Genomic DNA, 20,100 nt, shown 5'->3' with positions numbered 1-20,100 from the left:
CCGGTAGACTGATCGTGTCAGCTTGCTCCTGCCCCATGGAACACATTTCTCGTTATCTTGACTCCCTTCTCTCTCCCCTTGTCCAGTCCCTTCCCACCTACATCCGTTATTCCTCTGACACCTTACGTCACAGCAACAATTTCCAGTTCCCTGGCCCCAACCACTTCCTCTTCACCATGGACGTCCAATCCCTCTACACCTCCATCCCCCATTAGGATGGTCTGAGGGCCCTTAGCTTCTTCCTCGAACAGAGGCCCGGACAATCCCCATCCACCACTACTCTCCTCCATCAGGCTGAACTTGTTCTCACACTGAACAATTTCTCCTTCAACTCCTCTCACTTCCTCCAAATAAAAGGTGTGGCTATGGGTACCCGCATGGGCCCCAGCTATGCCTGTCTCTTTATGGGGTATGTGGAACATTCCTTGCTCCAGTCCTACTCCAGCCCCCTTCCACAACTCTTTCTCCGGTACATTGATGATTACTTCGGTGCTGCTTCATGCTCTTGTCGGGACTTGGAAAAATTTATTAATTTTGCTTCCAATCTCCGCCCCTCCATCATTTTCAGGTGGTCCATCTCTGACACTTACCTTCCCTTCCTTGACCTCTTTGTCTCAATCTCTGGTGATAGACTGTCCACCAATATCCATTACAAGCCTACTGACTCCCACAGCTACCTTGACTACAGCTCCTCACACCCTGCTTCCTGTAAGGACTCTATCCCATTCTCTCAGTTCCTTCGCCTCTGTTGCATCTGTTCCGATGATGCTACCTTCAAAAACAGTTCCTCTGACATGTCCTCCTTCTTCCTTAACCAAGGTTTTCCACCCACGGTCGTTGCCAGGGCCCTCAACCGTGTCCGGCCCATCTCCCGCGCATCCGCCCTCATGCCTCCTCCTCCCTCCCAGAAACATGATAGGGTCCCCCTTGTCCTCACTTATCACCCCACCAGCCTCCGCATTCAAAGGATCATCCTCCGCCATTTCCGCCAACTCCAGCATGATGCCACCACCAAACACATCTTCCCTTCACCCCCGCTATCGGCATTCCGTAGGGATCATTCCCTCCGGGACACCCTGGTCCACTCCTCCATCACCCCCTACTCCTCAACCCCCACCTATGGCACCTCCCCATGCCCACGCAAAAGATGTAACACCTGCCCCTTCATTTCCTCTATCCTCACCATCCAAGGGCCCAAACACTCCTTTCAAGTGAAGCAGCATTTCACTTGCATTTCCCCCAACTTAGTCTACTGCATTCGTTGCTCCCAATGCGGTCTCCTCTACATTGGAGAGACCAAACGTAAACTGGGTGACCGCTTTGCAGGACACCTGCGGTCTGTCCGTAAGAATGACCCAAACCTCCCTGTCGCTTGCCATTTTAACACTCCACCCTGCTCTCTTGCCCACGTCTGTCCTTGGCTTGCTGCATTGTTCCAGTGAAGCCCAACGCAAACTGGAGGAACAGTACCTCATCTTCCGACTAGGCACTTTACAGCCTTCCGGACTGAATATTGAATTCAACAACTTTAGGTCTTGAACTCTCTCCTCCATCCCCACCCCCTTTCTGTTTCTTCCCCCTTCCTTTTGTTTTTTCCAATAATTAATATAGATTTTTCTTTTCCCATCTATTTCCATTATTTTTAAATCTTTTATGCTCCCCCACCCCCACTAGAGCTAAACCTTGAGTGCCCTACCATCCATTCTTAATTAGCACATTCATTTAGATAATATCACCAATTTCAACACCTCTGTGTTCTTTTGTTCGTGACATCTTTTGATGATCTGCTCCTATCACTGCTTGCTTATCCCTACAACCACACCCCCCCCCAACCTTAAACCAGCTTATATTTCACCCCTCTCCTTGGATTCACCGAGTTCTGTTGAAGGGTCATGAGGACTCGAAACATCAACTCTTTTCTTCTCCGCCGATGCTGCCAGACCTGCTGAGTTTTTCCAGTTAATTCTGTTTTTGTGTTGAGTATTTTTCTCAGCTTGTACATGACTTTCTACTTTTCTTATCTTTTGATGGAACTGAAGAAGTTGAACTTACCAACTGTATCTCCACTGCAGTCAATGGCCTGTGATTCAGCAATTGAAGTTTCTCTGCCCTGAAAGATAGACAACAATAAATCAGCACCTCCACAGAATTATGCTCAAGATATTCAATACTTCATGCTGTTCAACAGCTTATAAAATTAAGTACAAAGTCAGAATTTGAACAGATAGGATTTTCCTCTCCACAGTCTTACTATCAAATAACAGGAGCACAATATTTAACAGGACAACATTCACATGTGGACTTGTGCTTCTACTCTTTCTAATAAAATATAGATGCAAGTGTTTGCTAAAGTTGGCTTATTTTACATTCCTAACTTACATCTCCACACACATTTTTGCAAAAAAAATTGATAAAATGCATTTATTCTTGTTGAGAAAGTTGAAACTAAAAAAAGTTTAAAAAAATGAAGAACAGCAGTGTTCAAGAATCAAACATTTTTTGTGTGCTGTATAACAATACCAATGTTGTAGAGTATCTAAATGACACTTGGCATAAAGCTGCAGGTAGAGACAAGCAGCAATTCTATTCAGTATGTGTTACACACGGAAAGTGCTCTTTCAAAGTGCTCTAAAAGTCAATTCAAAGTTAAACAGTTTCTGTTGGTTTTATATATACCATTTTTAGGATACATCATCATTAACTCACAATGTTCTTATCTTGTACATCTGATTCATTACATCCATAATTACATCCAATAGGTTTACAACACAAACATGAAATGACCTGCTTGGTACATCTGTTCCTATAAATGAGTTTTCCAACACAAACAATATCCAGTTTATTCCAAAACATTAACTTTGCTCATCTATCCTGACATATTGCTGCAATGCCTAGTCATCTGCACACCTTAAGCTTGATCCTGAGGTTAAGCAATTTAGTCTATTACAGTATAATTCATAGACCATTCATCAGCTTTTTTTATCCTGACCCAAAGGTCACATTCCTTTAGTTTATCATGGAATGACCCATTAGCTAGTCACCAACTTCCTGGTCTGGTCAAAAGGTCATATTCATTCTAGCTTTTTCAAACTGCAAATGCCTATACCCACAACTTGGCCAAGCCTGGATGATCCCATGGTGCATCCTGATATGCCACTTCAACAAGTTTGGGATACTCTAAGATAGTCACATGAAGGCTTCATTTTATCTTATAGCCTTAGGCTAGCACCTTAGCATGAATGCAATAATTCATTTATTTTACATCTGCAAACTGCAATTTTGTAAACTCACATTCAGAATGTTATAAAGAGAAATACAAAGGCCATGACAATTCCCAGCATTGTCATAACAAACCCTAGCCATTACATTTTAGTACAGAAACATTTGTGAAGGGAGAAAAAGTGAAGAGCAATCTCAATCCCTAGAACCAAGCCACCCTAATAAAATAAGTGGGGTAGATTTTCATTTTCACCACCTGGGCAGTAATCTGGTGGAGCAGATCACCTGCCCTTTATGCAATATACCTGCATTTTATTTCATTGATTTCTAAGGAATTTAAATTAGTTCTATAAAAGGGCAGGCAACCTGTACCCTCTAAATTTTCCAGGTGGTACAAAAACTTTATTTAAATTCTAGAGAGAACAATAACTCCATGTGCTCAGAATCTTATTCTAATTGTGTGTGCAACAAAAGTCAGTAGAGGTTGGTGGGGGAGGGGTGATGGCAGGGAGAACCACTCTTAGAAAGGAATAAAACTTACATAACATTTGACCACTGTAGTAAAGCAGGAAGCTTGTCTAATGTTTTGTAACTTTGATTTTAATCCCTTATCAAAAGCCTGAGTGTTTCAGCTATTAAAGACTAGTAGGTTATCTACCCAAATCAGTTTATTTGTCTACTTTTGATAAATCAAGGATGTAGTAGAAAGTCTGGTGCTGTTTCTGTGTTCTTGGAACTACAGGATCCACAGCTGAATCATGTTAATTAGAGCAGTTACAAACAACTCAAAGTTTAAGTTCATTATATAGTTCAGCTGCTGCAATTTTCATCAGAAAATTATCATTACCCAGTAAATTATGTTCCAAACCCTTTGGGTGTTGTGCTGATGTTATTGTTAAACATGTTTTGACAGAACTTACAAAATTTGCAAACGATGCAAAACTTGGAAGTGTTGTGAACTCTGAGGGGGATAGCGTAGAATGTTAAAAGAACGTGGACAGGTTTGTGGAAGCGGCAGACATGTGGCTGATGAAATTTAATGCAGAGAGACAATATAAAATAAAGGGTACAATTCTCAAGAGGGTGCAGTAGCAGAGGGATTTGGGTGTATATGTACATAAATCATTGAAGGTGGCAGGATAGGTTGAGAGAGTAGTTAATAAAGTATACAGCATCCTAGGTTTTATTAATAGGGGCATAGAGTATAAAAGCAAGGAAGCTATGTTAAACTTGTATAGAACATTGGTTCGGCTTCAACTGGAATATCGAATCCAGTTGTGAGCACCGCACTTTAGGAAAAACGTGAAGGCATTAGGGAGAGTGTGCAGAAAAGATTTGCAAGAATGGTTCCAGGGATGAGTAACTTCGGTTATGAAGAAGTTTGGACTGTTTGAAATGAAGACTGAGAGGAGATTTCATAGACATGTTCAAAATCACAAGGGGTCTGGATTGAGTAGATCGGGTAAAACTTTTACCGTTGGTAGAAGGATCGAGAACCAGAGGGCACAGATTTAAGGTAACTTGCAAAAGAAGCAATAACAACATGAGGAAAAGAAACATGTGGTTAGGATCTGGAATGAACTGCCTGAGAGTGTGATGGAGGCAGGTTCAATTGAGGCATTCAAGGGGAAATTGTATTATGTGAAAAAGAAGAACGTGCAGGGTTATGGGGAGAAGGTGGAGTATGATACTAAGTGAATTGCTCCTTTGGAGAGCCAGCAGACACAGTGGGCAGAATGACCTCCTTCTGTGCTGTAACCATTCTGTGATAACTTGTAATTTTGCTCTGTGCCTCACCTGACTGGTATAAATGAAATATTACTAAATTGCAACCAACAAAGTTTGTAGAATTAATCTACATATCTGTACTATTATCAAAATGCAATGTGTTCTTTTTGTCCAAAACATATTGTATAAAAGTTGAAGTACTGGAGACACATCACTCATCACACAAATGTGCTCCAAAATCAGTTAGCATATAACAAATGTTGAATAAAGCATGCACTTCCTTTGTTTCATCCTTCCTATACTTTTCTGCTACGTTTGCTTCATGCTATTTGTAAAACTTAAAAAAAAAAGCCCATCACCGCTTTCTTCCAATTATGTCCATTTACCTCTATCTCCAGGGCAAATGGCACAGCTCTCTGTAGCAGCACCCTCCTCAGGTTTACTAAAATTGGGCTTATTTCCAATAGCTTCTCCCAGCTGGTTTTGCCGTTGTCCCAACTCGGATTTGCCATTTGCCTCTCTTCCCAAAGATGACTTTTCCTTTATTATCCTCTTCAATGTCATTCACCTCTGACACTCCATCCTTATTAACTCATGCCCCACATTTTAAAAACTGTGTTTCGGATTATTTTACTCATGCTTCATATTTTTACCATTCCATCGTGGAATTGTAGAGATCAATCTGGACTACTATCTGAAGAAATTACCAACAAGATTTAATTTTTTGTATTTTTTTTATTTTAACACAATCAGAAGCAGTGCAGATTAAACTTCAATTAATTGGTAAATAATACTTCAAATGAAAAGGTAAATTTCACTTTCTTTGAATAGTTGATATAGCAAAGATACATCTTACATAAACACAAGCAGTCCCAATCAGCATGTATAGTGTTCTACAACAATACAGTTCCAGAATATACAGTTCTTTATTCATGCAGAGGAGGTTAGAAATCCTATCCAACAATAACTTTCACCTCTGGGCACACAGCTACGATTATCACCAGTAAGGCACACTTCTATGCACCCTCTCTCTCGGGTCACGACAAGCCTGATAGTGTTAATTTTCAAAGTTTGCTTTAAAGCAATGCCACCCCAGTTTATGGTTTGGCTACTTCTGGGAAAATATCCAGTTCTTTAGCATCTCTCAGTCATTCATAGGTTATTAGGTTTTAAACCTTTTTAGCCAGCTCACACACGGTTTCTGTCTCCTTTGCTGCCAATCAGAAAAACTGACTTCTTCCTGAGAGAGATTTGCTTCTTCTCCTCACAAGAAATTACAAATTTTCCTTACTATACTGCTTCCAATTGAAGATTGCCACACCAGGAATTTAAAAACATGTGACAATCTGCAAATCTCTCCCAGCAGAAAGGAACTCAATTCTAATTAGCCCCCAGGCTTGTGTTTATTTACAGCAATTAAACCTTGCAGTCTTAAAATGAGAGCTTGTTAGTTTTAACATTTCTCCAAATTAGCAACAGAAAAATATATTGTACATTACATGGTATAACACTTTTATCATCAATGGCATGAGCGGTTTATTATTTCATAAATAACCCCTCAAATGAATAGCAGTTCTAGATTTAAATATTATAAATAATAATTTATTTCTATTGTGTCACTTTGCAGAGAAGAGCATAATTTGTAAAATGGAAGGAAATGTCAAGTCTATGTGTCAATTTATGCTCAGCTCTAAGTACAGCAAATTATTTTGGCATTTCGCGAAACCACACACACTCTGTCTCTCTTAGCTGTGCATTTCCTTTGGACGTTTGGTATGTCCAGTAAACTTTGTTTCCATTCAACTTTCCAAAGTACTCCAGTGTATTCTCCCTTCACGAGTTTATTTCTAGAATCTAGATCAACACTTCGCTTACCTTTGTTCTACTTACAAAATTCCTCCTCTTATTTTTTTAAATCTACACACACATTTTATAGCTATCTACAGATAGCAATATATGTTACATATTACGGCCAATTTTGTCAAGCAGGGACTGTGATGGAAATTGTGCAATCATAAGACTCAGTCTTAAAGAAACGCATCCACTTAAAAGGGAAGCGGTCATACGTAAGGGTAAAAAAAATGTTGGAATCTCTTTAAAGGCTCAAAATTACTTTCCAAGCTCAAGCAAAGGTCACAATGCAACACGGAAAGTTTAGGTCTAGAAAAGTCTTGACAATCCACCCTGTTGATCCCAAACTAATACCTCTTAATTGTTCACTCCTTCAAAAATCTATCCAATTTATCCTTAAAAGTTTCCTTGTTATTTGACTCCTGGGCAGTTTTTTCAAATACTCGTTACCCTCTATTAAATAGTAATGAACTATTACTCATATTCTGCCCTTGCAGTTCCATCACTGCAGCACTTGCATAATCCATACTTCAGTCTGGCACACCTTCAGGATACCATACTTACATCTTCCAAGGACTTCATAAATCAAATCACTAACGTTGTGAATTCTACACTGAATTACACAATCACTCAGTGACACATGGCCTGCCTGCAAGTTGGGCACATGTCTCTCATTGGACAAAAGCATCTTAAGACTACCTATCTGTTTGCACAAGACAACACAACAGTCAAGGGAGCAGTTCCCTACTTGAGAACGTTCATAATTTTTGTGCAATAAAGCCACAGCTCCAGGCAAAATTGTTGTGGGGAAAGAAACGATAATACAAGTCTTGCAATGCAAAAATGTGCCAAATATAGAAAAAGCCATTAATGCACAAAAGGAAGTGTAAATGAAACAAACTATCAGCTTAAAAAAAAACTTCACAAATGACTAAACACTCCAACACTGCACTCCGTGTGTGTAGATTTGGAAAAATAGGAGGAGGAATTTTGTAAATGGAACAAAGCTAAGCGAAGTGTTGATCCAGGTCATAGAAATAAACTCGGGCCAGGAGAATACACTGGAGTACTTCAGAAAGTTGAGCAGAAACAAAGTTTACTGGATGTAGCGAACGTCCAAAGGAAATGCACAGCTGAGAGAGACAGAGTACGTGTAGTTTCACGAAACGCCAAAAGATTTTGTTGTATTTAGAGCTGAGCACAAACTGGCACATAGACTTGACATTTCCTTCCATTTTACAAATTATGCTCTCCTTAAAGGGTAACCTTCTTAAAAGGGTTGCTCACCAGTTCTATAATCTTTGCTTGGTTTTCCAACCCGAAGCCTGAGATCGCTGGATTGTGATTTTCTTCATGGACCACCATATGCAATGGTGCAGCCCTGAATGACTTGAACAATTGGTTTTCTGACTCTTCCTGTCTCCACTTCATCTATGGAGCAGCTCTTCAGCTGTCCTTACTGAGTTCTGCAATTTTGGTGCAATTTTTCCAGGTTAGACTTGCAATCTTCTTTAAAACTGACTTTTCAAGGTTTTGGGGTCCTTCACAGCTGCCACCATGCTCATGTTTCGCATGTTCTCTATCTTTTCCTCTTGAATTCACCCTCCATCCTTTGGATGACGTTTCTTGTCTTTCCTTACTTCTGGAGCAATGACTCCTTGTAATCACTTGTTCTTGAACTCTCAGATAATTGTGGACTTGTGTCTCTGGAAATAATTCTTAGTGTAGGATGGGAAGCTGGTGAAGAATCCACCCTATCAATATCTTGGTTTCCCTCAAAATCCAGCAGACCTGGTTTATCAATAAGGTCACTTTCTTCCCACAAGGAAAAGGTGAACATTGCATGGTTTGGTTATTTGTCTAGTTTTGGATTTGTTTGACTGCTAGCATCCTTGATGACCACTTTTGATGGATGGATAGGTGCAGATGTACTTTCTAGAAGGTCACCGCTGTTGGACGAATGTGGTATTTGAACAAGAGTATTCCATCACCGGATTTCCATCTTTCACTTTTGAAGCAGTATTACAGAGGTATCAGTGTCATTCTCATAATTTCTCTGGACGGATTGGTTCACTGTGCATTTGGTGGAGCCAGTCCTCTCACCCAATCCTGGAGATCCTCCTATAAAACCACTGGACTCTCGATCTCTATAAAGAGCATCAAAAAATCAGCACTGAAGTCCAAATCCAGGTCTTCGTTGCAGTTGGATAGTTTCAGGGATTCATTTCTGACATCATTTTTGGACTCTTGTTGATTGACTTCATCCACTTTCCTCATAAGATTAAGGTCTATACAGGCTTTTCTACATAGAGAGAATTCCTGATTCTGTAGAACACAATGTTTCCAATATCAGCTTGCATTTGTACCGAGTATTGCCTGTAACTTTCCTTAACTTGTAGTTTGATCCCTATCCAGGCCATAAAGCTGGGTTTCTGTTGGCTGCACAGGAATTGTGTTGGCAACCACTGTCTGATAAAACCGTTACACTCACTTCAGTATCCAGTTAAAAGTTGATTATATGTCCATTGATATATATATCTGCCCTCCAGAATGCATAATTAGGGTCATTGATCTCACCCAGGAAACATTTTTGTTCCTTATCTGGTTGGAATTCTTCAATTTCATTAACAGCCTTATGCGTGAGGACTTCTTCCTTAACATCTGTAAAGTTAGCAGTTTTATTGCGGCATATCTTCCTGAAATGGCCAATTCTTTTGCACAGAAAGCATTCTGCAATGTTTGTAGGACATGGTTTGTGCCTGTGGGTCTTTTTGGTGCCATGGCACTGGCATGGCTTGATGGCATCTTGTAATTTCCCTCCAAATTGTACCTTTTGTCATGCTTCTTTTACATTCCTGGGCTTAAGGAGGTTTCCTGAGCCAAGGCTTTTCTTCACCTCTCAGCACTGCCCTGTTCTGTTTACGGACATCAGTTTGTCTCACCAAGTATTGCTTACTCTAAGGTTAGGTCTTCCTTAGATTGCAATAAGTCTAATAGGGAGGTGTGTGTAATGCCGACTACAATGTGGTCGTATTAATTTTGTTCTTTAGGTCTCCATACTCGCATCCTTCAGCCAGTCTGTAGGTCATTAATAAAAGCATCTACTGGTTCACCTGCTTTCTGGACCCTTTTGTTGAATTTGGACCTTTCCAGAATCTAATTGCTCCTTCTGGAAATAGTTATCAAAGGCTTTTAAGACTTCTTCAAATTTTTCAGAGGTCTCATTAATGGCCTGTCTTGCAGTATCATCTGCTACCATTCCTATGGAGTAAATAAATGTGTTGACTTGTTCAACTTCAGACTTATTGTCTAACCTTGAAGCAATTTGGAATCTTATGAATCTTTTCCTCCAAAGTAACCAGTTTTGAGTTTGAATTGGTCCTACCAGATGTCCAAACTTCTCCGGTAGTAATAGTTTGGGATCAGTGGCTTTTTTTGAGCTTTTAGGTAGTTTACTTGAAGTTTTAAATTTTCTTTCCAGTAATTGCACCTTTCCTGCACTGATCAACCTCTCAGCGAAACCCGCAGTGGTCACGATCTCTTTTAGGTATTTGTTTCTCAAACAGTGCAAAGCCTTGAAAACTCTTTGCTATAAGTTATGGCAATACTCTCTTCACTCCATTCCCATGGAGCATCGAGTATTTGCAGCCTTTTTTTCCTCCCCATTTGTGCTGCCTCAGTCACATGTAACAGTGCCGACCTCGGACCCAGACTGCAGATTTTTCAAAACCTGCACTTGTTGGAGATGTGATTTTCCCAGTGCTGCCTGTCTAATGTACTGTTAAAATAAAGATTTTTTAAACCCTTTTTAAGTGTTGCTCACCAGTTCTACAATCTTTACTTGGTTCTCTGACCCGAAGCCTAAGAATCGCTGGATCGCGATTTTCTTCATGGAACACCACGTGCTCTGGCATAGCCCTGAATGACTTGAACAGTTGATTTTCTGACTCTTCCTGCCTCCACTTCATCTACGGAGCAGCTTTGGAGTTCCTCAACTGTGCCTTATTGAGTTCTGCAATTTTAGTGCCATTTTTCCAGGTTAGATTTGCAATCTTCTTTAAAAATGACTTCTCAAGGTTTTGGGGTCCTTCACAGCTGCCACCATGTTGTATGTTGGTTGGATTGGCTGAGGAATGATTGTTGAGACATTGGTATGTCTAAACAGTAACTGTTTCATTACATATAACTGAACTATATACAGATATAACATGAATAATTATTTCTCTGCTGAAGCTAGAAACATCCTCCCTCTCGACTCTTGGTCATGTGTCTTTTACATCATTATGGGAGGTACCACTGACACAGTCCCCCACATTCCCCCTTACAACCCTAATACTACAGTGAGAAGGTCTTTGGGGTGCACAAGAGCCACTTACACAATTTTCAAATGATATGACAAAGATTGTTAGTGCTGTCTTAAAAAAAAAAGCTGGAAATTTACTTTGCTCTTGCACGGTGCAGGGTCCTTCATTCACAATAAACGCTCCCAGCCAATAAGGCTCCATGTTGCCAGCTGAGTTCCACAATATTTAAATTACTATATAGACAGACCAACAACTGTCAGATATTCTTTAACTAATGTCAAAATTTGACCATATGCCCCCCAAAGAAGATTTTACATTTATATAGTGCCTTTAACATCAATTTGCATTTATATAGCACCTTGATGGTAAAATAAAATCCCAAGGTGCTTCACAGTGTAATCAAAAATTCATGCTGAGCTAAAGAAGATATTAGATGGGACAAACAAGAGCTTGATCAAAAAACCGGATTATAAAAGGATCTTTAAGAGGGGAGGGAGGTGGAAATGTTAGGGAAGGAAATCCAGAATACAGGTCCTGGAGGATCAGTGACTGCACAGTTTAGAAATAGGGGTCATAGTCTCTGGAAAGTGGTCAGCCATTTAGGACTGAGATGAGTTGAAATTTCTAAACTCAGAAGTTGTGAATTTTTGGAATTTGCTATCTTAGGGCTGTGGATGCTCAGTCAATGAGCATATTTAAGTCAAAGATCGACAGATCTTTGAGCACAAGGAAATTGAGGAATATGGGGATAACGCAGGAAAGTGGAGTGGGTATAGGAGTTCACAATCTTATTGAATGGCAGAGCAGGTTAGAGGGCCATTTGATCTACTCCTCTCATGTTCTTATTGCACAGTTACTAAGGATGGGGAGGAGAGGAAAAAGGACAAAAATGAACAGTCTGGTTCAATCCATGATTGTAGAAAAGGGCAGAAATCAACTCAATGGCAGTGATACAGAGCTTGTAACTGGGTCCAAAGACAACAGCTTCAGTCTTCTCCATATTTAGCTGGAGGAAACTGCATCTCATCGAAGACTGACTTTTGGACAAGCAGGCTCACAATACAGACAGTGAGAAGGAGTCAAGGTTGATGATGGAAAGATGGAACTAGATGTTGATGGAAGCTGACACCATGTCTTCAGATTTAACATATAGACATGGAAAAGTAGGAGGCCAAGGATAGATCCTTGGGGATTCCAGAGGTTATGATGCAGTGGGAGAAAAGAGAAGCAATTGTTGGAGATGCTCTATCTGTAGTTGGATAGGTAAGAATAAAAATAAGTGAGGGTAATCTCACCTAGCTAGACAATGGTTGAGAATCAAAAGTGGTTTTATTGAATGGTGGAGCAGGCTCAAAAAGGCCAAATGGCCAACTCCTGCTCCTATTTCTTATCTTCTATTTTCTGATATTTTGTTTGTTGCAACATTTGTAGCATTTTTTAGTCCTGTGTTGTTTCTTTTACAGATGTTTTCAATTTTAATGAATTTTTCAATTAACTTTTGAATTTTTTGAGGGAGGCACAAGGCATGTTACAAGTTACAGAGCCCTTTGTAAGTGGCAGGTGTTAATAATGATGGCTAGTTTAAACGGAGCCCAAAATATAGCACTTAATTACTGAAGTGAAACAAGACGAAAGAAGCATACCAAGAAAATGAACAAGCACCTCAGCCCTACCTACCATTATGCCACCTAGACCATCAAATAATTGGCCCCTACATGTTGAATAGAAACAATGCTTCAATTGATTTTGTTTGCATCTTCTGAACTCAGCTAACATGTTCCAGACATAGTAATTTTGAGCTGCACTATTCTAGAAACAGATATGCTTTCAAACAGCAAGATTTCATGTTCTCTTGTGCTCAGCCATGGTCCTCAGGTGTTTCTGGTAAGTTCAGTCTTGTCTAATTGAATTCACTAATGTCAGCAATGGAATATCAAGAAAAAGCAGTATTAATGCCTTGGATAGATATCCAACGAAGTTAGAGATGCAATTAGAATGAGGGCAATTAATTATAAAGTGTTGTATAAAGAATCCTTAAAAAATACTCCAAGGATAATGCACCGCTTTTTAAAAAAAGCTTTGCATCAAAAATCTTTGATAAGCTTTTTTGGCATTGAGTTATTTGCATTCCACCAAAAAACTAGAAAGCCTTCAGGCACAATTGAAAAAAACTTCTTAACTACCTACTGAATCCAACGTTTTGAAGATTTGTTCCTAGGGAGCATTATTCAAACATTTTAGTTCCATATATCCAGCCATTATTTTAATCAAAGTATCACAATGCCAAAGAAAAATGTGCCCACGTTTCACATGATGTTTGGTTAATGAAACATCATAGGAAATGCCAGTAGGTAAAAATTCATTATTCAATGTAGCCCAGCCCCATTTAAGTAAAACCCCAAAGAAAAAAAGATAAACACTTGCATACAGTTTGCCTGTATAAGTCATTGGTTACTGGAAGGACGGAAACTGACATCCATTGTTGAGCCCCCTCATTGTTAAGGAGACAATCTAGTGAAATCAATAATGTGATCACTGAAGAAAATCCTGAACTCATTCAGTGAGTAACTGAGCCACGCAAAGAAGGAGATCCAATGTTCTTGATGTCTGATCTGTACTGGGTCAGCTGATCTCAGGTGCGGCAGCAGAAGGAATGTTACAACTAGCCTCCACATGTCTGCTCTGGAGGACAGGAAAACACAGCCAGGGCTCCTGCTCGTGATTAACTCCAGCAAACACCACCAAAATAGTGTGCATGAGTGGATGTCGGGCAGGGACAGAATTAGATTTGCAGTTGAGTACATTTGATGTAAAATTCATCCTGAAGGGCTACATATGACAAATGGTACAAACCCTCCACTGAACTATACTCCTCAGGAGGAAGTGGGGAAATTGCAATGGTTGGTGGGCAAGAGGTGGGGGAGGGGCAGGTGAAATAGCAAGAGAGTGGATGGATATCCCAGAAATCCAAATAATTTCCCATGCTTGAACTGGTCTAAAGACATCAAAACAAGATTCTTTGTTTGCTGGGCAGCAGGACTTCCAATCCAATTAGTAGTAGACAAGCAGCATGAGTCCGAGATGAGTATTACATAAAATTACAGGCCATTCAGCCCAACCAGTCCATGCCAGTGTTATGCTCCACTCAACCTCATCCATCTTTCTTCATCTAAATCTGTCATAACCCTCTATTCCCTTCTCTGTCATATGCATGTCTAGCTTCCCCTCAACTGCATTTATACAATTCGCTTCAACACATCCTGTGGTAGTGAGTTCCACATTCTCACCATTCTTTGGGTGAAGAAATTTCTTCTGAATTCTCTATTAGAATTCTCAGTGACTATCTTATATTGATGGCTTTTAGTTATGCTCTTCCCCACTCTTTCAAAACATTTCATAATTTAAAAAAAACATTTTAAGACTTCCATTGGTCACCCCTTAGCCTTCTTTTTCTCATGAGAAGAAATCCATCCTTTCTCGACATATAGATATACCCACATATTTCTGGTTTCATCCTTGTAAAGGTTCTCTGAACCCTCTCCAGTGCCCGTATATCCTTTTTATAATATGGCAACCAGAACTGCGTGCAGTACTCTTAAGTGTGATCAAACCAAGATTTGATACAGATTTAACATAAGTTCCCTACTTTTCAATTCTATCCCTCTAGAAATGAAACAGTGTTTGGTTTGCTTTGTTTTAACGGCCTTGCTGATCCTGTGGTGCAACTTTTAGTGATGCGTATATTTGTGCTCTGAGAACCCTTTGTTCCTCTATCCCACCTAGACTTCCAAGTAATAAGTGAACTCCCTATTCTTTCTGCCAAAATGTACCGACACTCATATTGAATTTCATTTGCCAATTATTTGTCAATTCTGCAAATTTGTTTTGCCCTCCCACAATTTTTTTTGCAGTGCTCCTTAGTACTGACTATCCCCCCCAATTTCATGCCATCCACTAATTTAGAAATTGTGTTCTTGATTCCAAATCATTAATGTAAACTGTAAACAGCAATGGTCCCAGCACTGACCTTTTGGAAGTGTCATTAAGTTTGGCATGAATATCTGGTGGTGTTGCGAGGCCTCAGGGCTAACTGAGATATACAAAACAAAAACAGAATTACCTGGAGAAACTCAGCAGGTCTGGCAGCATCGGCGGAGAAGAAAAGAATTGACGTTTCGAGTCCTCATGACCCTTCAACAGAACTGATTTTTTGAGGGCAGTAAGTTCAGAGAGAGAGAGATTAGACTGGGTGAGAGGAGCAGAGAAATTGAGATGACTAATGTCGCGTCGACAGTTCTCAATGAAAAGATCAAGAGAAGGTAAGAATCCAGAGGGAGGGGTCCAGGTGGAGGGAGAATATTGGAGGTGGGTAAAAGGATCCGTTGAATGGGGAGAGGACTCCTGCCAAAGAAGTGAGCCCGGAGACGAAGATGGCGGAAGAAGAGTTCAGCAACGTGCCAAGCCCGAAATTCATTGAGATGAGGGCGTAAGGGTATGAAACTAAGTCCTTTGCTAAACACTGAACGTTCAGCGTCGGAGAGGGTAAGGTCAGGGGGTATAGTGAATACACGGCTGGGGCTGGGATTGGAAGATGGGGTGGGGACAGAGGGACAGGCAGGGGTGGAGGGTCCGAGATGGGTGTCGGTGTCGATGAGCTTGCATTCCTTAGCACTTGAGAGAAAGAGAAAAAGTTTCTTGTTGAGGCGTCGGATGAGACGAAGATGAGATATACATATTTGCAAACCCGACAAAGGGACCAGATAGTCATTCTAAATAAGCATGGTTATGTTGACAAAATACACACGGTTCTCATTAAGAGTTTCAAATTTGTACCAATAGGATCTGCAGCCAAGTATGACCATGCGCCCTTGCTCGAAAACATTTGTTGGTCTTGTCTAAAAGTAATGAGCTGCTTTGTGACGTAGATGATAGGAATCGCCCTTATCGCTCATTACGTCCATATGTGTATGGGCTGAAGATGCACAAAAGTGATGTCCCATTATGTCCTACATGCCCTATTTTATCAATGACCGGTTAAATGCAGCATGAATTGGCCAAATGGTTGAGTGAATTACTACTGCCAGTCCTTAGTAAGTTTGCCACATACACCTTTGCGAAGAATATACGCAACCTTACATTTTGATAACAATGCCTTGTCTATGTGCTCATTTGACATTGTGAGCTTACTTACAAGCGTGCGGCTGAGGGAAACTATTGACATTTATGCTGCATTGCTATATAGCGGAATATAGTTGTACCATTTTCTGAATTGCTATTCATTGAACTTATGAAGTTAGTGACTAGTGCAGTCGAGTTCACTTTCAATGACACCATGTATGTTCAAAAAGATGGTGTAGCCATGGGATCCCCTCTAGGTCCAGTGCTCACTAAAATTTTGATCAGGTTCCACAAGAACCATGTTTTTCATGGAATGAGCCCTAATCTACTACTCCATGCATTTTTCCAAAGCGTAGATGAAACGTTCATGATCTTTGAATCTGCAGCCACGTGTAGGAATCTCCTTATACACCTTAATACACTCCATCCTGCGCCCTTTTCTCAACCTGTTAGTTGAGAAATCCGCGACTAAGTTCTCCACTACTTATTATCGCAAGTTAACTTTCACTGGTCAATATACTTGTTGGGATTTGTATAGCTCCAAGCGCTATAAAATTGGCCTCATCAGTAATCTTGTATATAGGGCCCTAGCCATTTGCTCATCTTGCAAGCTTGACTCAGAAACAGGGTGCATCAAAGCTATCCTGCAGGACAATGGCTATTCTGATCAGATTATTGATCACTGTCATAGAGTCATAGAGGTCTACAGCACAGAAAAAAGCCCCTTTGGCCCATTGAATCTGCACCGGTCAAACAAGTACCTAACTTTCTAATCCCATTTTCCAGCACTAGGCCCATAGCCTTGTATGCCCTGGCATTGCAAGTGCACATCCAAATACTACTTAAATGTTATGAGGGCTTCTGTCTCTACCACCCTTTCAGGCAGTGAGTTCCAGATTCCTACCACCGTCTGGGTGAAAAAATTCTTCCTCCCATTCCCTCTAAACTTCCTGCCCCTGACCTTAAATCTATGCCCCCTGGTTATTGATTGCTCCACCAAGGGGATAAGTTCCTTCCTATCTACCCTATCTCTGCCACTCAACTTTATACACCCCAATCATGTCCCCCCCTCAATTGCCTCTGCTCCAATGAAAATAATCCCAGTCCATCCAAACTCTCCACATAACTAAAACTCTACAGCACAGGCAACATCCTAGTAAATCTCCTCTTGTGCAATCACGTCCTTCCTATAATGCGGATTTCAGAGCTGCACACAATGCTCTAGCTGTGACCTAGCCAGCGTCTTATACAGTTCCAGCATAACCTCCCTGCTCTTATATTATGTGCCTTGGCTAATAAAGGCAAATATCCCATATGCCTTCTTAACCACCTTATCTACCTGTCCCGCTACCTTAAGGACCGGTGGACATGCACACCAAGGTTCCTCTGATCCTCGGTACTTCCCAGGGTCCTACCATTCATCATGTATTTGTTTGTCCTGTGCCTTGTTTGTCCTATGTATCGTGCAAACTCACAAATGGGCCAAAGACTTTTAGTCCTGTAAAGTGCCTGGTCTACCACAAATTACCTTGGAGGGCAAAGTATCTCGAATATTTGAGCAACAGGATAAACAAACTGTTTCACACAGCTACTATGCAGTGGCTACGCAAGTGGTATTTTTGACTAACAGGTTGCTACCATCAGTCCAAAAAGATGTTCTGCCTACTACACAATTGAGCAACATCGTGTATGAATTTCAGTGCCAGTGTCATGCCAGATATGCAGGCCGTACATCCCAATGATTGGCTGATTGAATCAAACAGCACGTTACTTCAGTTGTTCGTAATAGGCAGAGTACAGGCCATACTCAACCTGCCTGTGCTTCCAAAACCCAAAATAAAATATGTACTGTTAGGTGTGATTCCACGATTGGGCAGCATTTGCTGAACAATTTCAAGTGTGCTAATAGCTAAGATAAATCAGCTAAGCTCGTAATGTGGCTCATTTACGCTTGCTAGAAACAACATACTTTCACACACAAGGGCCTTTTCTCTGCAAATAAAAGGAATATACTAGACTTTCCTTCTCAAAAAAAAAAGAAATATTAAAACAGTATATCCCCAAGTTGAAATATTTTACATTGCTAAATTCCTACATTGGTAAATGAAATAACTTAAAATAAGTTTAAAAGTATATAAGAAAAATGTAACTTTCAACTTACAGTATCTCTTGCTCGTCACAAATCCTGCTTGACAAACTTCCTGCTCCCTAGGCCTCCTAGTCGCTGCAGGTGCTCTCACTCCCCAACCTTCCGAGTTGTGGCCTCCCCCCTTCCCAACCTCAGTTATGGCCTCCCCCAGTCCCCAACTCACCCTCTTGCCACTTTCCTCTCCGATAGCTGCATTCCCGTTTGAAGATCCAGATCCAAGCCAGAGCTCTGATGCTGTGGAAGCGTGAGTCCTGATGGTGCAGAAGTGCCGACCTGGAGCTGCTACAATTCAAGTTATTTTCAAATGCTCCCTCCAGTGAAGGCTCGGGAAAAGAGTAGCGAGGCAGAAGCGTTTAAAAAAAAAAACATGGATTGCAGCAGCCCCAGCTCAGTATTTCTCCACCATCGGGTTTCGCACTTGCACAACATCAGAGCTCCAGCTTTGGATCAGATCTGGATCTTCAACTGGGAACGCAGGTCCAAGTGAGGGAAGCAGCGAGAAGGTGAGTCAGGAAGTGGGAGATTCGGCGAGAGTGTGGGTCGGGGAGTGGGGAGGCCCATAACTCGGAGGTTGGGAAGGCTGTAGCTTGGAGGTTGGGGGGCAGGGATGTCATGAAGGTATAATAATTTTCATAATATTTTTCTGGTTTATTGTAAAGTAGGTGTATGGGATAAATAGTCAGTGTGTATGTGTGTGCGTGTGTGTGTGAGAGAGAGTGATTCAATTACGTTTAAAGCCAAGCAGACTGCAAGTTGAAGTTATCAAAAGAAGTAAGGTGTAAAAGTGTCTTTAAGCAGATAAACACGGTTGGGTCTTAGTATGTAAGGTGTGACAGGAATTTGCATTTTTAAATAGATGAACGGAGGTTTGAATTTCAAAAGGGTTAATGAGAATATTGGCAACATGAAAAGATTTATGAGAAAGGTAAAGTTCCAAAGACATACGGAAGCAATGGAACTTACATATTAAAAAGGGAGAAACATATATAAAGGAGAATGAAGCTGTGTGTCAAGGGAAGGCATTGTAAGATCTAACAGAAATGTGTGAAATAGTCTTAATGAAGCCTCCAACATTTGTGCATAAGTCTCCTGTCTACAGAAACTGGAGCTGGAGAAAAGTCATTTGGAATTCCACTGTCCAGAATATTGGGTTAATTTGGGCTAATTAATCTAAAATCTAGTTTTGGACCATTGCCTTAAAAGGGATGTAACTGGGAGTCAGGTTAATTAGGAATTTTAGGAGGTTTTATAGTAGTAATTTGTAGTCATATCTATGTGCTTGAAATCTTTTCTCTTGCTACTAAATATCTTAATTTAGTTTTTTAAAAAATCTGTAACAGTCTTGGTGGATTTATTGCTTCTGAATTCAGTGCACTGTTATGACGTGGCAGATGTTGCGTCAGACGGATCAAATCCACAAGGGAAACCTGATCACGTGGTCACAACTGTTTTGCAATTTGTATTTTATTTCGAGATGCATGCCCTGAATTTGGAAGTAATAAAACTGCCACAACTTGAGGTTTTATAAAACTAAATTAAACATTTATTAATAAAAGAAAAGATTTCAAGCACATAGTCTATTTTCCGCCAGGTGACAGTGAATCAGGAGCAGTAGCCGGAACTGATGTTTTTCCTGCCACTCCAGAGAATATTTTAGTATTATCTGAAGGCCTTCCTCCTCTTAATACTGCAACCTGACAGCAGAAGAGTGAACTGTTGGGGCATTTTAGA

At 40.6% G+C, this 20,100-nt stretch overlaps 1 protein-coding gene across 2 annotated transcripts in view; it reads right to left on the bottom strand.

The window, feature by feature from the left end:
- The window catches only part of LOC121282766 (calcitonin gene-related peptide-receptor component protein), an 86,828-nt gene that overhangs the window by 8,467 nt on the left and 58,261 nt on the right, over positions 1–20,100 (bottom strand). For both annotated transcript variants that reach the window (XM_041196529.1, XM_041196528.1), the window contains exon 5: positions 2,053–2,110. In XM_041196529.1, the coding sequence (XP_041052463.1) occupies positions 2,053–2,110 (58 nt within the window). The remainder of the gene's footprint in view (positions 1–2,052; positions 2,111–20,100) is intronic.

This window comes from Carcharodon carcharias, chromosome 10 (assembly GCF_017639515.1).
Source record: "Carcharodon carcharias isolate sCarCar2 chromosome 10, sCarCar2.pri, whole genome shotgun sequence".
Lineage (NCBI taxonomy): Eukaryota > Metazoa > Chordata > Chondrichthyes > Lamniformes > Lamnidae > Carcharodon > Carcharodon carcharias.
This window is presented reverse-complemented; position numbering and strand designations above follow the sequence as displayed.